At 47.5% G+C, this 20,568-nt stretch overlaps 1 protein-coding gene across 7 annotated transcripts in view; it reads left to right on the forward strand.

Moving 5' to 3' along the window:
- Positions 1 to 20,568, forward strand: part of LOC138957746 (paired box protein Pax-5-like) — a 255,055-nt gene that overhangs the window by 219,697 nt on the left and 14,790 nt on the right. For 6 of the 7 annotated variants that reach the window (XM_070328817.1, XM_070328820.1, XM_070328826.1 and 3 more), the window contains 2 exons: positions 2,739 to 3,098; positions 4,371 to 4,490. In XM_070328817.1, the coding sequence (XP_070184918.1) occupies positions 2,739 to 3,098; positions 4,371 to 4,490 (480 nt within the window). The remainder of the gene's footprint in view (positions 1 to 2,738; positions 3,099 to 4,370; positions 4,491 to 20,568) is intronic. The other variant, XM_070328838.1, reaches the window with a different exon arrangement.

Raw genomic sequence — 20,568 nt, forward strand, 5'->3', positions numbered from 1 at the left:
TTTGCACACTTATTTTCAAGCTTCTTTAATTTTGCCCGCTTATGGGCAGTGTTCAACCCGTTTGTGCTTGGTTGACACCAATGCAATTAGTTTTCGCATATTTTTTGTATAGTTTCTTCTTTATATTTGTGTGGAGTTTAGTTGCTTTTCTGCCATTGTTTCTTAACAATTTCGTGTTCAAACCAGGAAGAAGTTAATCGCAATTAAAGCATAATGTTGTTCGATGCAACTGATACACTTTGATATCAAGTAACACTTTTTGATCCCATATTTTGTTTTGCGCTTGTCCCAAGAAATCAACTGACAGCAGTATATTCAAACAATCCCGTCGCGATATAACCTTGAACGGTTGAAAACGACGTTAAACACCAAATAAATAAAGAAAGATATTCAAGCAATGTTCCTTCGTGGACTTGTAACATAAAGGAAACGCCATACTTGTCACAAAATGATTGAAATAAGCAAACCCTGTTGGCAAGCTCGAGTGTGACTGTACTGTTGAAGTAGGACAGTAAGATTGATATTAGTCTGGCTACTTTTCTTCAGCCAATCTCGAGCTAAAAGTGTCACCCAAAGCTAGCTTGTAAAGGTACCGCAGGCGGTACTCCATTTCCCTTATGGTTTTCATGAAATATTCATTCACTACCGGTACTAGAGTTACACTGAAGACTCAGTATCACGGTTGCTTTTGCTGACCATGCAGGAAGATCAGCTCATCACGAGCCTAGAGTTGCCCGTTATAACGTTGTTTGTGTGTTTGTTTGTCTGTCTGTTAGTCGTGAAAAACAATCTTCGTAGTATTCGGTTCACCTTCAGGTTGGAGTTATCTCGAATTATGATTTAGAGCAGTGGCTTGTGTCAATACAGAACGTTTTATAACAGTGACGTACAAGTCGCGTTTAAAATTAATAGAATACCCATACTGAATCATAATTTCAGTATCAGTGATTGCAAACAATCAAAGTGTATGAGAGTATTTTCTACGTTCCTAAAAGAACACTTTTTCGGGTTTAAATAATAATGAACATTTTAAGAATTTCTTGGCAAGGTTCTGCACACGATCAATTCAATAGTTTCATCGCAAGTAATTTCAGAGGCGTATTTGTATTTTTCATCACGAGTGCTTTTTACATTTAGTCAAGTTTTGACTAAATGTTTTAACGTAGAGGGGGGAATTGAGACGAGGGTCGTGGTGTATGTGTGTGTGTGTGTGTGTGTGTGTGTGTGTGTGTGTGTGTGTGTGTGTGTGGGTGTGTGTAGAGCGCTTCAGAGAAAACTACTGGACTGATCTTTATGAAATTTTACATGAGAGTTCCTGGGTATGACATCCCCAGACGTTTTTTTCTCCATTTTTTGGATAAATGTCTTTGATGACGTCATATCCGGCTTTTTGTACAAGTTGAGGCGGCACTGTCACACCCTCATTGTTCAATCAAATTGATTGAAATTTTGGCCAAACAATCTTCGACAAAGGCCGGAATTTGGTATTGCATTTCAGCTTGGAGGCTTAAAAATTAATTAATGACTTTGGTCATTAAAAATCTGAAAATTGTAATTAAAATAAAAAAATTTCAAACCGGTCCAAAATTACGTTCATCTTATTCTTCATCATTTTCTGATTCCAAAAACATATAAATATGTTATATTCGGATTAAAAACAAGCTCTGAAAATTAAAAATATAAAAATTATTATTAAAATAAAATGTCCAAAATCGATTTAAAAACAATTTCATCTTATTCCTTGTCGGTTTCTCATTCCAAAAACATATAGATATGATATGTTTGGATTAAAAGCACGCTCATAAAGTTAAAACGAAGAGAGGTACAGAAAAGCGTGCAATCCCGCTCAGCGCAACCATTACCGCACTATTCTGGCTTGTTGATTTCACTGCCTTTGCCACGAGCGGTGGACTGACGAAACTACGAGTATACGGTCTTGGTGAAAAAATGCAGTGAGTTCAGTTTCATTCTGTGAGTTCCACAGCTTGACTAAATGTAGTAATTTCGCCTTACGCGACTTGTTTTCTTCTTCTTTTGTATTACTCATCACTTTATGTTTCGCTACTTTGATTAAATTGTTTGTCTTTCGCGCTGAAGTGGCCATAGCTGTTTATGGGAGTGGGAGTGGGTCTCAATAAAACGGTGTGAGTGAGTCGGTAGGTTCAGTTTTAGAAGCGAAAAGCTTTCACTGATTGAGTGTTTTCACACTCCATTTTGACCACACACTTCTAGCGTGAATGGAAAGGGTATCCGGGTATTCTGGCAATCTCTCGCTATTTTATGGGTGTTTTTTTGTGTATGAATCGAGTTGGAAAGTAAAGGTATTCATGTTTGCGTTATCAGTTTGATTTGGGATTTCTTGTCTTGCATGGTCGTAAGTGTTGAGGTATGAGCGATTAAGTGTCTTCCTATTATTGTTCAGTTCATCTTTTAGGCAATGTTGATGTACTGATTTTTTTTTTCAATGTTGACCTCGGTTGTTTTTATCTGTATTATTTGAGTTCATTTGTTTTACGTTGTGCGTAGGCATGCTTTGGCTCCCGAGTTTATTTACCCAATTCAGCAATTCAGTTTTAATTTGTTTGATTTTGTTTAGTTGAGACTTTTCACCCTTCAATTTTCATTTTCATTAAGTTTTCGTTTTCAAGTTTAAGTTTCGAACCCACCCTACCTTGTTTTTGACGTTGTGTTGTGGCGGTGTGTTGCATGCGTTGTGTTTCTCTGTCTCCACCTCACAGTGCATGGCAACGGGGGGAGCAGCCACCCCGCCCACACCACCCCCCCTAGCAACAACAACCACCACAACCACCACCCCCACCTCCACCACCACCGCGGTAGTGATAGCGGTTCCCCTCCCCAGCCCCCAAACGCCATCCCCAGCCCCGACAAGAAGCCCGCCGACAAACTCCACAGCAGCTCCCCAATCCACCACAACAACAACACCATCAAAGACGCTGCAGCAAACTCTCATGGGGGAACGTTCACGGAGCTGAAGCCCGTCCTTGCTGCGACCACCACCAGCAGTAATAGACCCACTCCTTCCGCGGGCAGCAACAGAGCTGGATACAACACCCTGCCATCCATTCAGAATTTCTCCAGTACGTAAGCTTGACGTCATCAGCCGTGACGTCATCACCCTGAAGATGGCATCGTCTACGTAGCTCAAAGTCCCCTTATATATTTAAACAAAAGTGAATTGATGAGATGTTTCAATGCAAACATGGCATATTGATAAAAATGGGTTTTTTACTGCACGATGAGCATGTCGCCATTTTGGTTCTCAAACCCCTATTGTTTTATCGTTTTAAGTCTTTGTTTAATTTGCTGTAGTGTTCGTCTTCCTCTTCTGTTCATTTTCATTTTGCATGCGATTTCTTTTGATTTGCTTCCCAGATTTATTTTCAAACCTACTCACTCTTTTGCATTTTTGAAGCATCAGTTACACTCCGCCAACTTGCAACGCTCTGCACATTTTGCATGCTTGCTATTCACAGCTGAGACACGTTTGAGCTTACTTAGCTTGGGAATCTAAGTCATCGACGAATGCTGTCGAAAATAATACAACCAATTTCCGAACTTTGACAGAGGGAGTTTGAGAAAATCACACTGAAGGAAGTATAGTAGGCCAAGAGAAAAGCGACTCGTCTCCTTCTCACACAATATATCTGTCAATAACATAAAACATAAACATAGAATATAGAACATAACATAACATTTAACATAAACATAGAATATAGAACATAACATAACATTTAACATAAACGTCTTCTCCTTCCTCGTTAAGCGACCAGAAATTGAATTATATGACAACGCCTCATAGTCTTCAAAGAAATACTCGTGATTTATTATTATTGTGCCGCAGTTGTACACACTTAGGCTTGTTATTAATGACATTTGATGGTGATAAGAAGTTCGTAATGATCCCATGCAGGCTGATGGGGTTGGCAGTAACAATGGCACTGCGAAAATACATGGAGTCGATCGAGGGGGGAAAGTACTATTGACTGTAACTGCAAACAGAGAATAAAAGAAAAAGTGACCGAGGAACTTTGGTGACAGTGTTGATAGAGTTAGCAGCCCTATGCACCATAGAACAATAGTTGTAGATCAGCAGTATTAATCTTAAATGGAAATGTGAATAACGTCAGATTTAAGTATTTGAATAGGACTTAGTAAATAGTAAAACAAATAGGTCAAATCTGAAGAATATTGATTGATGTGATATTGAAAATCCGGAAAGTGACATTTCCATAAGTGTTTGGGACCGAAAATGACAATGACTGTTTGATGATGATGATCATCATGATCATGATCATGATCATGATGGCGACGATGACGATGATGATGATTTATTGATAATATTCCTTCAGGTCCCCCAATTAGCTACAGCAGCAACCCCTCAGGAGCCTACAACCAGAACGTGACCAACAGCTCCGTGTCGGCCCTCGTCCTGCCCCAGATGTACGCCAACGCCACCGGCACCGTAGCCAGTGAGTACCATTATCCATTCTTCTTTCTGTAACCATGGTCTGTTTTCTCTACTGTAGCCATGCTCCCATTCATACGGTAACCATGGTCCATCGTACATTCTGTAGCCATGGTCCCATCCATACGGCAACCATGGTCCATTCTCCATGTTGTCACAAGTGTCAGGTACACTTGTTACAGAGTTTGCGGGGAGAACCACCCAATACTCACTATGGAACCGAGACAAAGATGACGTCATTTAACTCGTCTCAGACTGCCGATGTAAAACCCCTGTTATCCCCCCGGGAGCCAGTCTCTGGAGAAAGGTAGAACGGGTGTCACAGCTACAGACTGGGACTAGAAAAATGATATTCAAGCAATGTTCCTTCGTGGACTTGGCCTGGCCTACATTGTAAGAAGATAGTGGAATCTGTTGTCTTGTTCTGTTTTTTTGTTTTAATAGTCGCCGCTGCTTTTCGGTCGCTCTGCCATTGACATTAGTATACAGCTTGGTAGCAGCACAGGCAGAGTACTTACAGACCAGTGCTAGTGAGAGTTTGTCTCCCACACTGCAGTTGTAGCAGGCATACTGTTGTGTAAATACACCATAGTTCTCTTATGTCTACTGAGTCAGAAAAGCATGCTATTATATATCCACGCAAAACCATACTTGCTTGCTTGCATTATTTAATCTTCTGACATTTAAAGAAAAGTTGACGAACATAGTGAGAAAGTATTGACATTATGTTCTGAAACTTCTGAAGAAGCGCATTATATGAAATTGTATACTTCATATTCGGAATCGCAATTTTTCATTTATGTTGAGAATCACCTGTATTGTCTTTACAAGAAGCAGACTTTTCATGGGGAAGAATGAATGATTTCATTGCGGGCAACAAGTTTTTTCCCTGAATGGGTATCCTACTGTATCTTTCTTCTCATTACTGAAGTGCCCCAAACTGCCAGCGATTCTATGAATCTACTTTTTAGCATTTGTTTGGCCATTCGTGTGCATGGGTGAACGTGTTGACTAACACCTTGTCTGTTCCAAGATTCCGTTCCCACATCATAGTTTACACGCCATCTGGTTCAGTACCATAGGCATAAACGACCACAGCCAGTCATACTTGTCAGTCAAATCCATACAACTCCACTATTCCCTGACGCCCGCACGCCCGTGGTAGTCTCTTCAGTCGGCCTCAAAACTTCTTTAAACTGTCATTCTCACGTTATGAGATGAGGGCCCCTCTGAATCTGTCATTCTTAGTATCAAAATAGTCTTCATTTTTTCAACTAAATAAAAGAACCATGTTAATCTGTCATTCTTACCCCCCCCCCCCCCCCCAAAAAAAAAAAATCCTTCTATTTTCTGTGCAAGGAAGTAAGGTCTCTCTTAATCTGTCATTCTTAACGCGTAGTGTGGGGGTCTCGAGTCTTTGCGCTTGACATCCGTACCCTCAAAAAACAGTCGCCAGAAATCCTTCCCGCCCTCTCTGCGGTTGAGAAAAGTGCCATGTGCAAGTGTCGACTGTGACACAATCGCTAGAATCTCGCCTAGAGTACGGCGTTTGACATTTCTTACCCTCAAAACAGTCTTTTGAATACTTCACCCCGTCTCTGCGGTTGAGAAAAGTACCATGTGCAAGCGGCGACTGTGAAACCGTCGCTATAGAAGCTCACCACAAAACCCAATCGATAGCTGTCTTGGGAGGGCGGCCTTGCAAAAACAGTTCTCTGTCCTCAAGATGGCGGCGATGGCACTCAGGGGGTGATAACTCTGTCAGTCACGCCGTGGTGGCGCTGTCGGAAGATCCGTCCAATGCGGGACACTGCGTAACGCACGGAACATGCCGTGCTCAAAAAACCACTCAAAAGAAAATCTGCCTGGAAGGAGTTTGGTTTATGGAGTTCACGTTCTATCCGCTCTAGAAGTTCGATTCTTCCCCCTGTGTATGCACGTTTTGTGTCAGCTAAAGCAGACGTGAAGTACAATTATCTCTTTGAAATGATGCCCCTACCAGGCCTTTTTTTTTGAAGACGAACTGACCAGTTGAGTCTGGTGTATGAAGTTCACGTCCAATCCACTCGAGAATTCCCATTTTCGTATGTTTTTGCAGTTCTTGTATCATTGGAAAAAGACGTGAAGTGATTTTTGTTCTTTGAAATGATGCCCCTACCAGTCAGTTAGGAGACCTTATGTCCAAGAACCGTCAGATAAGGCTCTGACCTGTAACGTTGAGACCTATCTCCAGGACAAAGGATCCAATTCCTGTCATCTTCATGTCTAAAGTCCCCCGGTGGACCCCGCTCAAAACACTGTAGTGTTAAAGCTGCCAACGAGGATAGTGACGTGCAAATAGCACAGATGATCCTATATAGTACGGTAGGCTTCTCCTGACAGTTTTGGTCACCACTTCTGTAGACACGTTTCCCCAACCAGACTCGTTGAAATGCCTGCATGTGTTGTTTAGCGAAGCTTGTTCCTTCTCACTTTGAGAAAACGATTCCTCAGCGATGTTCACCCAGCGATGTTCACCCAGCGATGTTCACCCAGCGAACTCCTCTTACTTCCATTTCCTCCAAACACCAATGTTGCCAATCAGTAATCAAGCTTGCAACATAGATGGTGGTGGTCACCCAGCGAAGTACACTTACTTCACCTCCTCTCAACCCACTGCTTGTCCCACCCCCACCCAGATCACACATGCTCCAAATCAGAACCCAACCGCGGTGGTGGTGGTGGTGGTGGGGGCGATATCAAAGAGATCCAACTCGGAACTGAGGGAAAATAAGGTGATTTCGATATCAAACAAATTCTAGTTTACCAGGCGTAAGGGCTCAATTTTCTACGAGCGATTAAACCACTGGCACTGAGCTTTGAGGTGGGAGAGAGACGGACAGAGAGACAGAGAGTAAGATAGTGAAGGCTACACTGAAACCCCGCTGATACGACTCTCCCCCTGATACGACTCTCCCCCTGATACGACTCTCCCCCTGATACGACTCTCCCCCTGATACGACTCTCCCCCTGATACGACTCTCCCCCTGATACGACTCTCCCCCTGATACGACTCTCCCCCTGGTACGACTCTCCCCCTGATACGACTCTCCCCCTGATAAGACTCTCCCCCTGATACGACTCTCCCCCTGGTACGACTCTCCCCCTGATACGACTCTCCCCCTGATACGACTCTCCCCCTGATACGACTCTCCCCCTGATACGACTCTCCCCCTGATACGACTCTCCCCCTGATACGACTCTCCCCCTGATACGACTCTCCCCCTGATACGACTCTCCCCCTGATACGACTCTCCCCCTGATACGACTCTCCCCCTGATACGACTCTCCCCCTGATACGACTCTCCCCCTGATACGACTCTCCCCCTGATACGACTCTCCCCCTGATACGACTCTCCCCCTGATAAGACTCTCCCCCTGATACGACTCTCCCCCTGATACGACTCTCCCCCTGATACGACTCTCCCCCTGATAAGACTCTCCCCCTGATACGACTCTCCCCCTGATACGACTCTCCCCCTGGTACGACTCTCCCCCTGATACGACTCTCCCCCTGATACGACTCTCCCCCTGATACGACTCTCCCCCTGATAAGACTCTCCCCCTGATAAGACTCTCCCCCTGATACGACTCTCCCCCTGATACGACTCTCCCCCTGATACGACTCTCCCCCTGATACGACTCTCCCCCTGATACGACTCTCCCCCTGATACGACTCTCCCCCTGATACGACTCTCCCCCTGATACGACTCTCCCCTTGATACGACTCTCCCCCTGATACGACTCTCCCCCTGATACGACTCTCCCCCTGATACGACTCTCCCCCTGATACGACTCTCCCCCTGATACGACTCTCCCCCTGATACGACTCTCCCCTGATACGACTCTCCCCCTGATACGACTCTCCCCTACACCTTGCTTGTAAGACCTTGTCTTTTTACAATTTCTGTACGTATGTAAATTTAACTCAATTTTAAGATTTCATGGGTTTTTTAAAACCTGATTTCCAAAGAATGTTGGAGGTCTTAAAAGCGTAGAGAAAGAGAGCGGGGGTGAGCTTGGGTGGTTAGGTTGCAGCGGTATGATTGGTGTCGTGTGGCGAAATCAGCTGTCAGGGTGTTAATGAGATGGGCGCTCGGACATAGTTAACCTCTGCTCGCCCCAGCGTCATCCATCAGCAATGTAACGACTCGCTGGCTGTGCGGGTGCTGCGTCTGTCCCAACGACCCTGGTCGTCTGTCCCAACGACTCTGGTCGTCTGCTGCTAATGGTTTCGAGCGACGGTCCTGCAGAGTCAGAATTCTATCAACTCAGTGATGATGGCAATGAAACTGAATCAGCCACCAGGGTGCGCCACCAAGCTGCATGGTGCTTGGCAGGGAGGGTGCATAGTTTTGAGGTTTCATTTTTAGCATTGGCGTAATGATGGGAATGATTCTCGTGCTTGGCGCCTCACAGTCAGTTCAGGTCAGGTGGTTTTTTTTAGCATTAGCTAAGCCTCTTTCAAGGGGTATTCTCAAGGTGAGGGTACGCATGGTATCCGTCCCGTTGCCACCAATTAAATTAACCTGCCTCGAGTCAAGTGGTACTTACTATTCAAAAGGCTGAAGTTAAGATGAACCTGATGTTTTCCTTGTGTCTTGTACGTCCAGCAGACAGTTGTCAGCACAGGGATAGAAAAAGCTACTGTCAGGAATTACTGATTCTCCTCTACTTAATGGTCGTTGACAAATCGTTTGCAACTTCACACTGTTTCCCTGATGTGACTATATCGCAGATGAATAAGAGGGATATTCCTCAACAAGATTTGAAATAAAAGTATACGACATTATGTTAAAGCGATGACAAGTTTAAATTAGTATTAAATGATTGTCTTTTATTGGATGTGAACATCCTCTCATGTTCATCATCTCTATCAGAGAGATATAAACCGCTCCTGAAGCTGGTAGCAAAGTCCTAAAACCTCTATACCGAGCTCATCCCGCAAAGGGCCATCATTGCCCTAACGAACTCATATGGCCAATAATTAAATCAAGGCGCGGGGTTCATCATTCATTTACCCCTTGATCACAGAGACCCAGGATTCCCTGCAGCCGTAAGGCAATGGCCGCAATCAGGATAACGCGCACTGCGAGATGTGCTGCGAGGACGGTCGTTAGCCATCGAGACGAGCTGAAGGTCTCGGCAAGCCTGCTGTGATGATGCGCGCGTTATGAGGTCATCGGCTGTAAAAATGGCGCCCTGCCCTGATGGTGTGTTTAATCCGCTGTGAGCTGATTGTAGCGATTGTGGAGTTTTCCGAATGATGGAATCGCTTGCGGTTTCTGTTTTGTTTGTTCTGTTGAGGCTTGGGAGAGAAAGTTGTAATTGCTCTGCGTAGTGAGGTCCGTTGATAGAAATGTCAGTGCAGTTTTGCTTGCAATACTGTTGGCTTGCTGTTAATGTGTGTGTGTTTGTCTGTCTGCCTTGCTTGCGTATCGTGTGAGTGTGTCTCTCTGCCTCTCTCTCTCTCTCTCTCTTTTATTCTCGCTGTCTGTCTCTCTCTCTTTCTGTCCCACACTCTCCCCCTTCTCTATCTATCTCTTTCTCCCCCCCCCCCCCCCCCCTTACCTGTCTGTACGTGTACGTGCCTATATAGCGCCCCGTCCGTCTATTTGTCAATCAGTCTATTTTGGTTTTCTGGTTTATTTTGTTGAAGCATTTTTTTTCTTTTTTTCATTTCCCCTTTGTTGTATTTAGTTTTGTTTTTGCTTTATTTTGTTGTATGTTGTCTTTGTTTCTTTGTTTGCTGAACTGGTTGGCGACAGGTTTGCGCCTTTGACTGTGATGACAATCGAAACGAAATGTCGATGTGTCCTCGATGAATAGCGCCACATCAAAAACTGAGCTCAAATATAACGAGAACGTACTAAGCTGGCGCGGCTATTAGTTGTGTAATCTTTCATTCACAACAATGTGTAAATTAGCAAACACCAGGTTACGGTGAAAGGAGTATGAGGGGAATAATTGTAATTCGAACAAAAATGGGTTGTTTTTTTTAAAAACACTCTCTTATTATTAAATCGTTCAGATTCCTCCCAACCAACCATCGTTTACACCATTCCACCATCTTTCTCCTTTAAAAGTTTATCCAATATAAAAAAAATTAGTTTGGTATAAGCAAGTTATCCCTCCTCTCCCCTTCCACCTCTACTGTCCCCTGTTTGGTGGTGTCCCTCCTCTCACCCTCTCTCTCTCTCCCACTTCCACCTCTACTGTCCCCTGTTTGGTGGTGTCCCTCCTCTCACCCTCTCTCTCTCTCCCACTTCCACCTCTACTGTCCCCTGTTTGGTGGTGTCCCTCCTCTCACCCCCTCTCTCTCTCTCCCACTTCCACCTCTACTGTCCCCTGTTTGGTGGTGTCCCTCCTCTCACCCCCTCTCTCTCTCTCTCCCACTTCCACCTCTACTGTCCCCTGTTTGGTGGTGTCCCTCCTCTCACCCCCTCTCTCTCTCTCTCCCCTTCCACCTCTACTGTCCCCTGTTTGGTGGTGTTCCTCCTCTCACCCCCTCTCTCTCTCCCACTTCCACCTCTACTGTCCCCTATCTGGTGGTGTCCCTCCTCTCACCCTCTCTCTCTCTCTCCCACCTCTACTGTCCCCTGTTTGGTGGAGTCCCTCCTCTCACCCCCTCTCTCTCTCCCACTTCCACCTCTACTGTCCCCTATTTGGTGGTGTCCCTCCTCTCACCCCCTCTCTCTCTCTCCCACTTCCACCTCTACTGTCCCCTATCTGGTGGTGTCCCTCCTCTCACCCTCTCTCTCTCTCCCACTTCCACCTCTACTGTCCCCTATCTGGTGGTGTCCCTCCTCTCACCCCCTCTCTCTCTCCCACTTCCACCTCTACTGTCCCCTATCTGGTGGTGTCCCTCCTCTCACCCTCTCTCTCTCTCTCCCACTTCCACCTCTACTGTCCCCTGTTTGGTGGTGTCCCTCCTCTCACCCCCTCTCTCTCTCCCACTTCCACCTCTACTGTCCCCTATTTGGTGGTGTCCCTCCTCTCACCCCCTCTCTCTCTCTCCCACTTCCACCTCTACTGTCCCCTATCTGGTGGTGTCCCTCCTCTCACCCCCTCTCTCTCTCTCCCACTTCCACCTCTACTGTCCCCTATTTGGTGGTGTCCCTCCTCTCACCCCCTCTCTCTCTCCCACTTCCACCTCTACTGTCCCCTATTTGGTGGTGTCCCTCCTCTCACCCCCTCTCTCTCTCCCACTTCCACCTCTACTGTCCCCTATTTGGTGGTGTCCCTCCTCTCACCCCCTCTCTCTCTCCCACTTCCACCTCTACTGTCCCCTATTTGGTGGTGTCCCTCCTCTCACCCCCTCTCTCTCTCTCCCACTTCCACCTCTACTGTCCCCTATCTGGTGGTGTCCCTCCTCTCACCCTCTCTCTCTCTCCCACTTCCACCTCTACTGTCCCCTATTTGGTGGTGTCCCTCCTCTCACCCTCTCTCTCTCTCCCACTTCCACCTCTACTGTCCCCTATCTGGTGGTGTCCCTCCTCTCACCCCCTCTCTCTCTCCCACTTCCACCTCTACTGTCCCCTATTTGGTGGTGTCCCTCCTCTCACCCCCTCTCTCTCTCTCCCACTTCCACCTCTACTGTCCCCTATCTGGTGGTGTCCCTCCTCTCACCCCCTCTCTCTCTCTCCCACTTCCACCTCTACTGTCCCCTATCTGGTGGTGTCCCTCCTCTCACCCCCTCTCTCTCTCCCACTTCCACCTCTACTGTCCCCTATTTGGTGGTGTCCCTCCTCTCACCCTCTCTCTCTCTCCCACTTCCACCTCTACTGTCCCCTATCTGGTGGTGTCCCTCCTCTCACCCCCTCTCTCTCTCCCACTTCCACCTCTACTGTCCCCTATTTGGTGGTGTTCCTCCTCTCACCCCCTCTCTCTCTCCCACTTCCACCTCTACTGTCCCCTGTTTGGTGGTGTCCCTCCTCTCACCCTCTCTCTCTCTCTCCCACTTCCACCTCTACTGTCCCCTATTTGGTGGTGTCCCTCCTCTCACCCTCTCTCTCTCTCTCTCCCACTTCCACCTCTACTGTCCCCTATCTGGTGGTGTCCCTCCTCTCACCCTCTCTCTCTCTCCCACTTCCACCTCTACTGTCCCCTATCTGGTGGTGTCCCTCCTCTCACCCCCTCTCTCTCTCCCACTTCCACCTCTACTGTCCCCTATTTGGTGGTGTCCCTCCTCTCACCCCCTCTCTCTCTCCCACTTCCACCTCTACTGTCCCCTGTTTGGTGGTGTCCCTCCTCTCACCCTCTCTCTCTCCCACTTCCACCTCTACTGTCCCCTATTTGGTGGTGTCCCTCCTCTCACCCTCTCTCTCTCTCCCACTTCCACCTCTACTGTCCCCTATTTGGTGGTGTCCCTCCTCTCACCCCCTCTCTCTCTCCCACTTCCACCTCTACTGTCCCCTGTTTGGTGGTGTCCCTCCTCTCACCCTCTCTCTCTCTCCCACTTCCACCTCTACTGTCCCCTATTTGGTGGTGTCCCTCCTCTCACCCTCTCTCTCTCTCTCTCCCACTTCCACCTCTACTGTCCCCTATCTGGTGGTGTCCCTCCTCTCACCCTCTCTCTCTCTCCCACTTCCACCTCTACTGTCCCCTATTTGGTGGTGTCCCTCCTCTCACCCTCTCTCTCTCTCCCACTTCCACCTCTACTGTCCCCTATCTGGTGGTGTCCCTCCTCTCACCCCCTCTCTCTCTCCCACTTCCACCTCTACTGTCCCCTATTTGGTGGTGTCCCTCCTCTCACCCCCTCTCTCTCTCTCCCACTTCCACCTCTACTGTCCCCTATCTGGTGGTGTCCCTCCTCTCACCCCCTCTCTCTCTCTCCCACTTCCACCTCTACTGTCCCCTATCTGGTGGTGTCCCTCCTCTCACCCCCTCTCTCTCTCCCACTTCCACCTCTACTGTCCCCTATTTGGTGGTGTCCCTCCTCTCACCCTCTCTCTCTCTCCCACTTCCACCTCTACTGTCCCCTATCTGGTGGTGTCCCTCCTCTCACCCCCTCTCTCTCTCCACTTCCACCTCTACTGTCCCCTATTTGGTGGTGTCCCTCCTCTCACCCCCTCTCTCTCTCCCACTTCCACCTCTACTGTCCCCTGTTTGGTGGTGTCCCTCCTCTCACCCTCTCTCTCTCTCTCCCACTTCCACCTCTACTGTCCCCTATTTGGTGGTGTCCCTCCTCTCACCCCCTCTCTCTCTCCCACTTCCACCTCTACTGTCCCCTATTTGGTGGTGTCCCTCCTCTCACCCTCTCTCTCTCTCCACTTCCACCTCTACTGTCCCCTATTTGGTGGTGTCCCTCCTCTCACCCCCTCTCTCTCTCCCACTTCCACCTCTACTGTCCCCTGTTTGGTGGTGTCCCTCCTCTCACCCTCTCTCTCTCTCCCACTTCCACCTCTACTGTCCCCTATTTGGTGGTGTCCCTCCTCTCACCCTCTCTCTCTCTCTCTCCCACTTCCACCTCTACTGTCCCCTATCTGGTGGTGTCCCTCCTCTCACCCTCTCTCTCTCTCCCACTTCCACCTCTACTGTCCCCTATTTGGTGGTGTCCCTCCTCTCACCCTCTCTCTCTCTCCCACTTCCACCTCTACTGTCCCCTGTTTGGTGGTGTCCCTCCTCTCACCCTCTCTCTCTCTCTCCCACTTCCACCTCTACTGTCCCCTATTTGGTGGTGTCCCTCCTCTCACCCCCTCTCTCTCTCCCACTTCCACCTCTACTGTCCCCTATTTGGTGGTGTCCCTCCTCTCACCCTCTCTCTCTCTCCCACTTCCACCTCTACTGTCCCCTATTTGGTGGTGTCCCTCCTCTCACCCCCTCTCTCTCTCCCACTTCCACCTCTACTGTCCCCTGTTTGGTGGTGTCCCTCCTCTCACCCTCTCTCTCTCTCCCACTTCCACCTCTACTGTCCCCTATTTGGTGGTGTCCCTCCTCTCACCCTCTCTCTCTCTCTCTCCCACTTCCACCTCTACTGTCCCCTATCTGGTGGTGTCCCTCCTCTCACCCTCTCTCTCTCTCCCACTTCCACCTCTACTGTCCCCTATTTGGTGGTGTCCCTCCTCTCACCCTCTCTCTCTCTCCCACTTCCACCTCTACTGTCCCCTATTTGGTGGTGTCCCTCCTCTCACCCTCTCTCTCTCTCCCACTTCCACCTCTACTGTCCCCTGTTTGGTGGTGTCCCTCCTCTCACCCTCTCTCTCTCTCCCACTTCCACCTCTACTGTCCCCTATTTGGTGGTGTCCCTCCTCTCACCCTCTCTCTCTCTCCCACTTCCACCTCTACTGTCCCCTATTTGGTGGTGTCCCTCCTCTCACCCTCTCTCTCTCTCCCACTTCCACCTCTACTGTCCCCTATTTGGTGGTGTCCCTCCTCTCACCCTCTCTCTCTCTCCCACTTCCACCTCTACTGTCCCCTATTTGGTGGTGTCCCTCCTCTCACCCCCTCTCTCTCTCCCACTTCCACCTCTACCTCCTCTCACCCCCTCTCTCTCGCCAACCCTCCGCTACTGTGTCATTTCGTTGCGATGTCCTTTGATCCCCGCACCCCATAACACGGCCCAAGTCCCTCCCGCCTATTGTTTCTAGGATTGCGAACAGATTGTTCTATTGCCAAAACCAGCACCTCTCTCTCTCTCTCTCTCTCTCTCTCTCTCTCTCTCTCTCTCTCTCTCTCTCGCCCGCCCGCCCGCCCCATCTCTCTCCCTCTGTCTCTCGTTCTTTCCTACCCCTGCATACCGTTTATGAGGATAGTTGACAAATTGTTCTATTGCTCAAACTACAACTATCCTTCCCCACTATGTCATCCTCCCCCCCCCCCCCCCCTCTCTCTCTCTGCCCATCCTACCCCTCCCCTATCTTGTTACAGCGTTGGGGACACAAGGGGCGATTGGCGTTGATGAAGATCTCGATTAATTCGTGCTAATGCAGAGTGTGTTCTCTGGAGATGTGGCGGCCGTCCCCGTGATATTAGAATATTGAAAAGCATATGGCCCTGAGGTTATGACCCTAGGGGACACTGCGCGGGGAGCTGAGTGATCAGTTTTGCGTTCCAGACACTTTGAGTCACTCCACATTCAACAACAATGACAACATTGTATTTGACAAGGATCTCACACTGTACATTCAAGAACAATGAAAAACTTGAGTTGTATAGAACAAGGATTTTGCGCGTTTCCCACTTTTGGCGTTACTTGTATTCTGTATCGTACAAACTACACTGTTAACTGGAGTTTGATTTTCTCCTCCTTCCAGACGAAAAACGTCGAAGAAACCGAAATTCATCAGATGATAATGACGTGTTGGATTTGTTTTACTCTCTATTTTTTTCTCTCTCCTCATTTCAAGAACTTCGACTTCATAACATTTCTGTTGATTTCTTGATTCAGCGGTTAGTTTGGATCATTCAAAATGGCGACCATCAGATAGTTTACTATTTGGTTAGCTCACAAAGTGTAAGGTTATGAATGCATAGACTTGCGATTGGCAAGGAACATGAATTGTACAAGTAGCTTCAAGACCGTAATCAATAGCATTTCGGTCGTCAAGACCTTCACGGCAATGCTGACGAAGACTATTCTGAGGAAAGAAACGAACTTGCATCGGTCTCGAATAGCAACATCAGCTGCAAAGACAATAAAACAATTTTTTTTAAACAACCAACCAACGAAGACCATGCATAATGCCGTGTGGTCGCAGCAGCCGAGCCACTGAGGGCTGGCCGAGACTGGCGGAAGGGGAGAGCAGGCAGGCAGAAGACGGTGCTTTATTGCAAGACGGGCGGACTTGGAGAAGATTGTCTTCAAGCGCTTCCACTCCACTTTGATGGACCCCCACTCCATTCCCATCATCGTCTTCTGCCCCCTCCCCCACTCAGCCCCTCCGTCTTCATTCCCTTGCCTTGGTAATTGGATCGCAATTCCCAAAGAAGGGGTAACGCGATAGCTCTAGTGTTCACAAGCAATGGCTGAAAGGGAGGCAACTCTGTCGCTGTAGCAGGCGGCGGAAGTGGCGGGGGCCTGTAATTTGTGAGGCATCGCCATGATGTGTTTGGAGGGAAAGGCAGCAGCCGCCGGGCGTTTGTCAGCCGCCGGTCTGTCTTTGATTGTGTGGCAATATCCTGGGCAAAGCCATTTCGAGAAATTGGATTGCTAAGGCGAGAAAGATACACAGGAGCATGAAACACAAGGCGAAGACGAGGAGGGGGGCGAGCGGACGTTGGTGATTGGTGCATTTGCCAAGCCCGTTCCTGTCAAACATCTCGTTCACCCCACTTGAAATGATCTGCCTTGATCTCATCATTTTGTAGGGGCTGGTTGCGGTGTGGCGTTTGATGGTTATTTTATATCGTGGGTGTAATGTAGATTTGGCTCAGGAGTGTTCCGCGCCTCAAAGAGTCGTATGGCCAGTGAACTTAGTTCGAGATATTTCTTTTGCAGACACGCTTTTTTTTTGTTGGTTTAATTTGATTACGTACCAAGCACAAATTTCCCAAAATGAGGTTGATAGGCAGCACGAAAGCGTGTGTAATGGGCTGGTCAGACCACCTCAAAAATGAAATGTGTATGAAACCTACGGTTTTAAGTTAAGTTAAACCCATTTGTCGAGAAAAAAAATCAAGAACATCTTTGTTACAAGAAAGTTCTCTTATAGTTTTGCTCTTTGAGTAATACGTATTGTATTGTTCTTTCTGGCAGCAGTCTTTTTGCGGGGCCAAATACTGTGTTTAGCGGGTATTTCCCGATCGTACAAATGAAGACCGAAAGCACCATGTTCCCTCCTCAACTGCAACGGTCTTCAAAACCTGAACATCACAGCGCGAGACAGTAGGAAATGCTATCGTTCCCCTCAGAGCGTTTCGTTTCTGACCACACACAGTGTCAGAATGCGTTTTCTTCTCAACTGATTTTGTTCTCCATTTCTGAGCATACAAATCCATACTCGGAAAGTGTCAAGACTTTTTTCTGGCCCAGCAAATCGTTTGGTTTTTGAACATACCATTCGGACGGTGTCACTCTTCAGACTTCTTTTTCCTCTAAGCAGATCGTTTAGTTTCTCAACATACGCCGCCACAGTTCAGACAATGCCATGGCTGAAGTTGACTTGCGATAGAGCTTCCCCCGCATCCATTCTTCATCCCTTCCTCTCCCTGATCACTCTACTTCACCCTACTTCACTCTACTTCACTCCACGTTTCGTTTGTGAGAACATGGTAAGTTGGGACAATGCCAGGGATGTGTTGTTGACTTGTTGTAGAGCGTCCCTCCCATCTATCGTGTACATAAAAACATCATGAAGCTTCTTCCCTTCCTCTCCCTGGCCACTCTTCAGATCGTTTCGCTTCTGAGAATACGCTTAGTTGGGACAATGCCAGGGCTGTTTTGTTGACTTGCGTTAAAGTTCCCCTCCCATCTATGGTGTACATAACACCAGCATCTCGTCAATCGATACCACCACCAGCTAGAAGAGACCTCGCGTGCCGGCCTGCAATATTCCGCACCCTGGATAATGGCCGAGAGTGGAAAATCTGCATCTTGACTTTGCTGTCTTGTGGCGTCGGGGAGGCGTTTGTCCCGTCATGTTGCAATCCGTCTCGGCGTGTGTCTTCTTGCTGCACGTTGGTTTGCTTGTTGGCACAGTGCTTGTTGGCACAGTGCTTGTTGGCGCAGTGCTTGTTGGCACAGTGCTTGTTGGCGCAGTGCTTGTTGGCGCAGTGCTTGTTGGCACAGTGCTTGTTGGCACAGTGCTTGTTGGCACAGTGCTTGTTCATAAAGGGTTGCGTTTGTAGATGGACTGGTTTTATTTTCGGTTTGATGGGGTATTTGTTGGCAAGAAACCAATCGCTGTGAGAAGAATCATACCATAATTGGGCGTGTTTCTAATTCAATGTCCCATATTGTCTTTCACCCATCCCGCTTCTGCCTAACTTGTCTTCAACTGTGCTTTTCTGCCTTTTCTTTCTTTTCTTTCTTTCTCATGTCTTTCTTTATTTTATTTCTTTCTTCTTCCTGATGTTAAAAGTTGTTCTCTGTTAGAATATCGGGTAATAACATTTGATGACGTTTTGCAACACTGCCACCTCAACTATTGTGAGAGGGACCAAAGGGAATATTGTATTAATCATTCGTGACTAAATGCACGTCCTTTTAGCACAGATTTTTGCTGAGGCGTGTATTGATGGTACATTAATAAACTATGAAAGCAACTGGTGTTTGACGGTACATCGTTGTTAAACTATGAAAAAGCAACTAAATCGTGGGGGATCTAAGCGTGCAGTGCCTCGCCCAGTCGTTTAGCACTGCTCGCGCCATGCTAATTGGCGACTAGTATCGGCCACTGCCGTGCTGTTGTTATGGACCAGTAACGCATGAATAAAGTATCAGACCAATTATTCTGTGAGTGATCACAGCATGTGGATGGTGAGCTGCCTGTGTCCGAGAGACATTAAGATGTCACTGATTCTTTATTGATGTGCCGCATGCACGTCAGTGGTTGTCGGTTGTTGGACTTCTAACTCTATTTTTGTTTAAAAGTATCGTTATTAATCTGTTTGTATTTAATCCCTGTCTTTGTCATTTTGGGAACAGATTTACTTTTTCATCCCATTGCTGGGAAATTCCGGTCGCTTCCCCCCAGTGAAATGCTAGCAGCAACAAAGTCGCACTATAGATGATTTTGACATGACACTGAGACGAGTGGTCTTTCTCGAGAAAAAAAAAACAAGCTTGAACAGAATAAACTCATTTCTTTGCTGCTTTTTTTTTTTAGACAAACGGAAGTTGTCATTTGTCACGCGCCATGAAGGCGTCGTTATTAGTAGAACCAGTTCTTCAAGATTTCAATGATCTGTGGAAAAGGAGATTTCACGCGGCAGATTCTGTGCATCAGAAGTGTTTGTTTTAGCAGAGATAATTTCCTTTGATTTTCAACTCAGTAAATTGTCCGTTTAATGTTAAGTCTCGCAGTGCAAACAACGCGGTTTGTAGGGGAAAGGAAGAGCATCACATAAGGAAACAAAAACGGCAGGAAGGGATCGTTAACCACGAAGAGGGCGTCAAAGAGCTGAGAAAACTCTCGGCTTTACCCTCGTATGGTGTTGGTTCTGTCGCCAACCCTCGTGTTATTATTGCACCCACTTTAGACCCTCACGGACCCCCTGGACCCCCTGGAGACGCCCTTTGGCGTATTGTTCAGGGTGAAAGCCGGTCACCACTCCTACTCTTTGATCTCTTTCACCACGCCGTGTTCCAGCACAGCCTGATGGTGAGATCCCGCTAGATTCCCACTCCTCCCTTTATCGGGTGTGAATCTTCTCGTCGATCTGGCCCTGTTCCCGTATTGCACGTGGTACCGGTATGCTGATGTCGCTGTTGGTTTTGATTTTACTGTCTGTTTTGTGCCACTTCTGTTTAATGTTATGTCCTTCGTCGGAGCTTCTGAGCACCAAACATGTGCCAAACCTGGATGCTTGTTAGCTCAGAAGTTCCAAATCTTCCGGCCTTCGGCTTTGTGGTGAGGGTCTTCTTAGCGATCCTTCTGAAGGGACATTAAAACCAAAAAACCAAACCAAACCTTAGCGATCCTTCAAATGTACCGTCTTTACATATTGCAAAAATGTCATGCAATATATTTAGGTCTCACTGCGTAGCCTGTTAGGTGCCGCCTGTTAGGTGCCGCCTCAGTTGCCCATGTTCATACACCACACCCGCCAAGGCCTCACATTGAGGCTACTACTATATAGGTTTTCTCTCGAGCCACGTTTTGATGCCTCCCCTGTTGTAAGAATCTGTTCTTCGCACAACGATCCTCCATCCTACATGCTTCATAATACTATTCTGAGGTCCTACTAGATCCCTATTCCTCCAGCTTCTGGGCGCCGCGTCTGTTTTTGGATTCTTTTAATTTCCGAATGTGTTTGTGCTGCACACGTGTTTCGCCCTGTGGTGAGGTCCCTTAACGTGCTCACTCCAGTCGCTTTGGGATGCCACCCTAGTTGGCGCTATCTGGTCGACATCAGATTCTCTCGCTCCATACGCGGGCCAA

This window comes from Littorina saxatilis, linkage group LG2 (assembly GCF_037325665.1).
Source record: "Littorina saxatilis isolate snail1 linkage group LG2, US_GU_Lsax_2.0, whole genome shotgun sequence".
Classification (NCBI taxonomy): Eukaryota; Metazoa; Mollusca; class Gastropoda; order Littorinimorpha; family Littorinidae; genus Littorina; species Littorina saxatilis.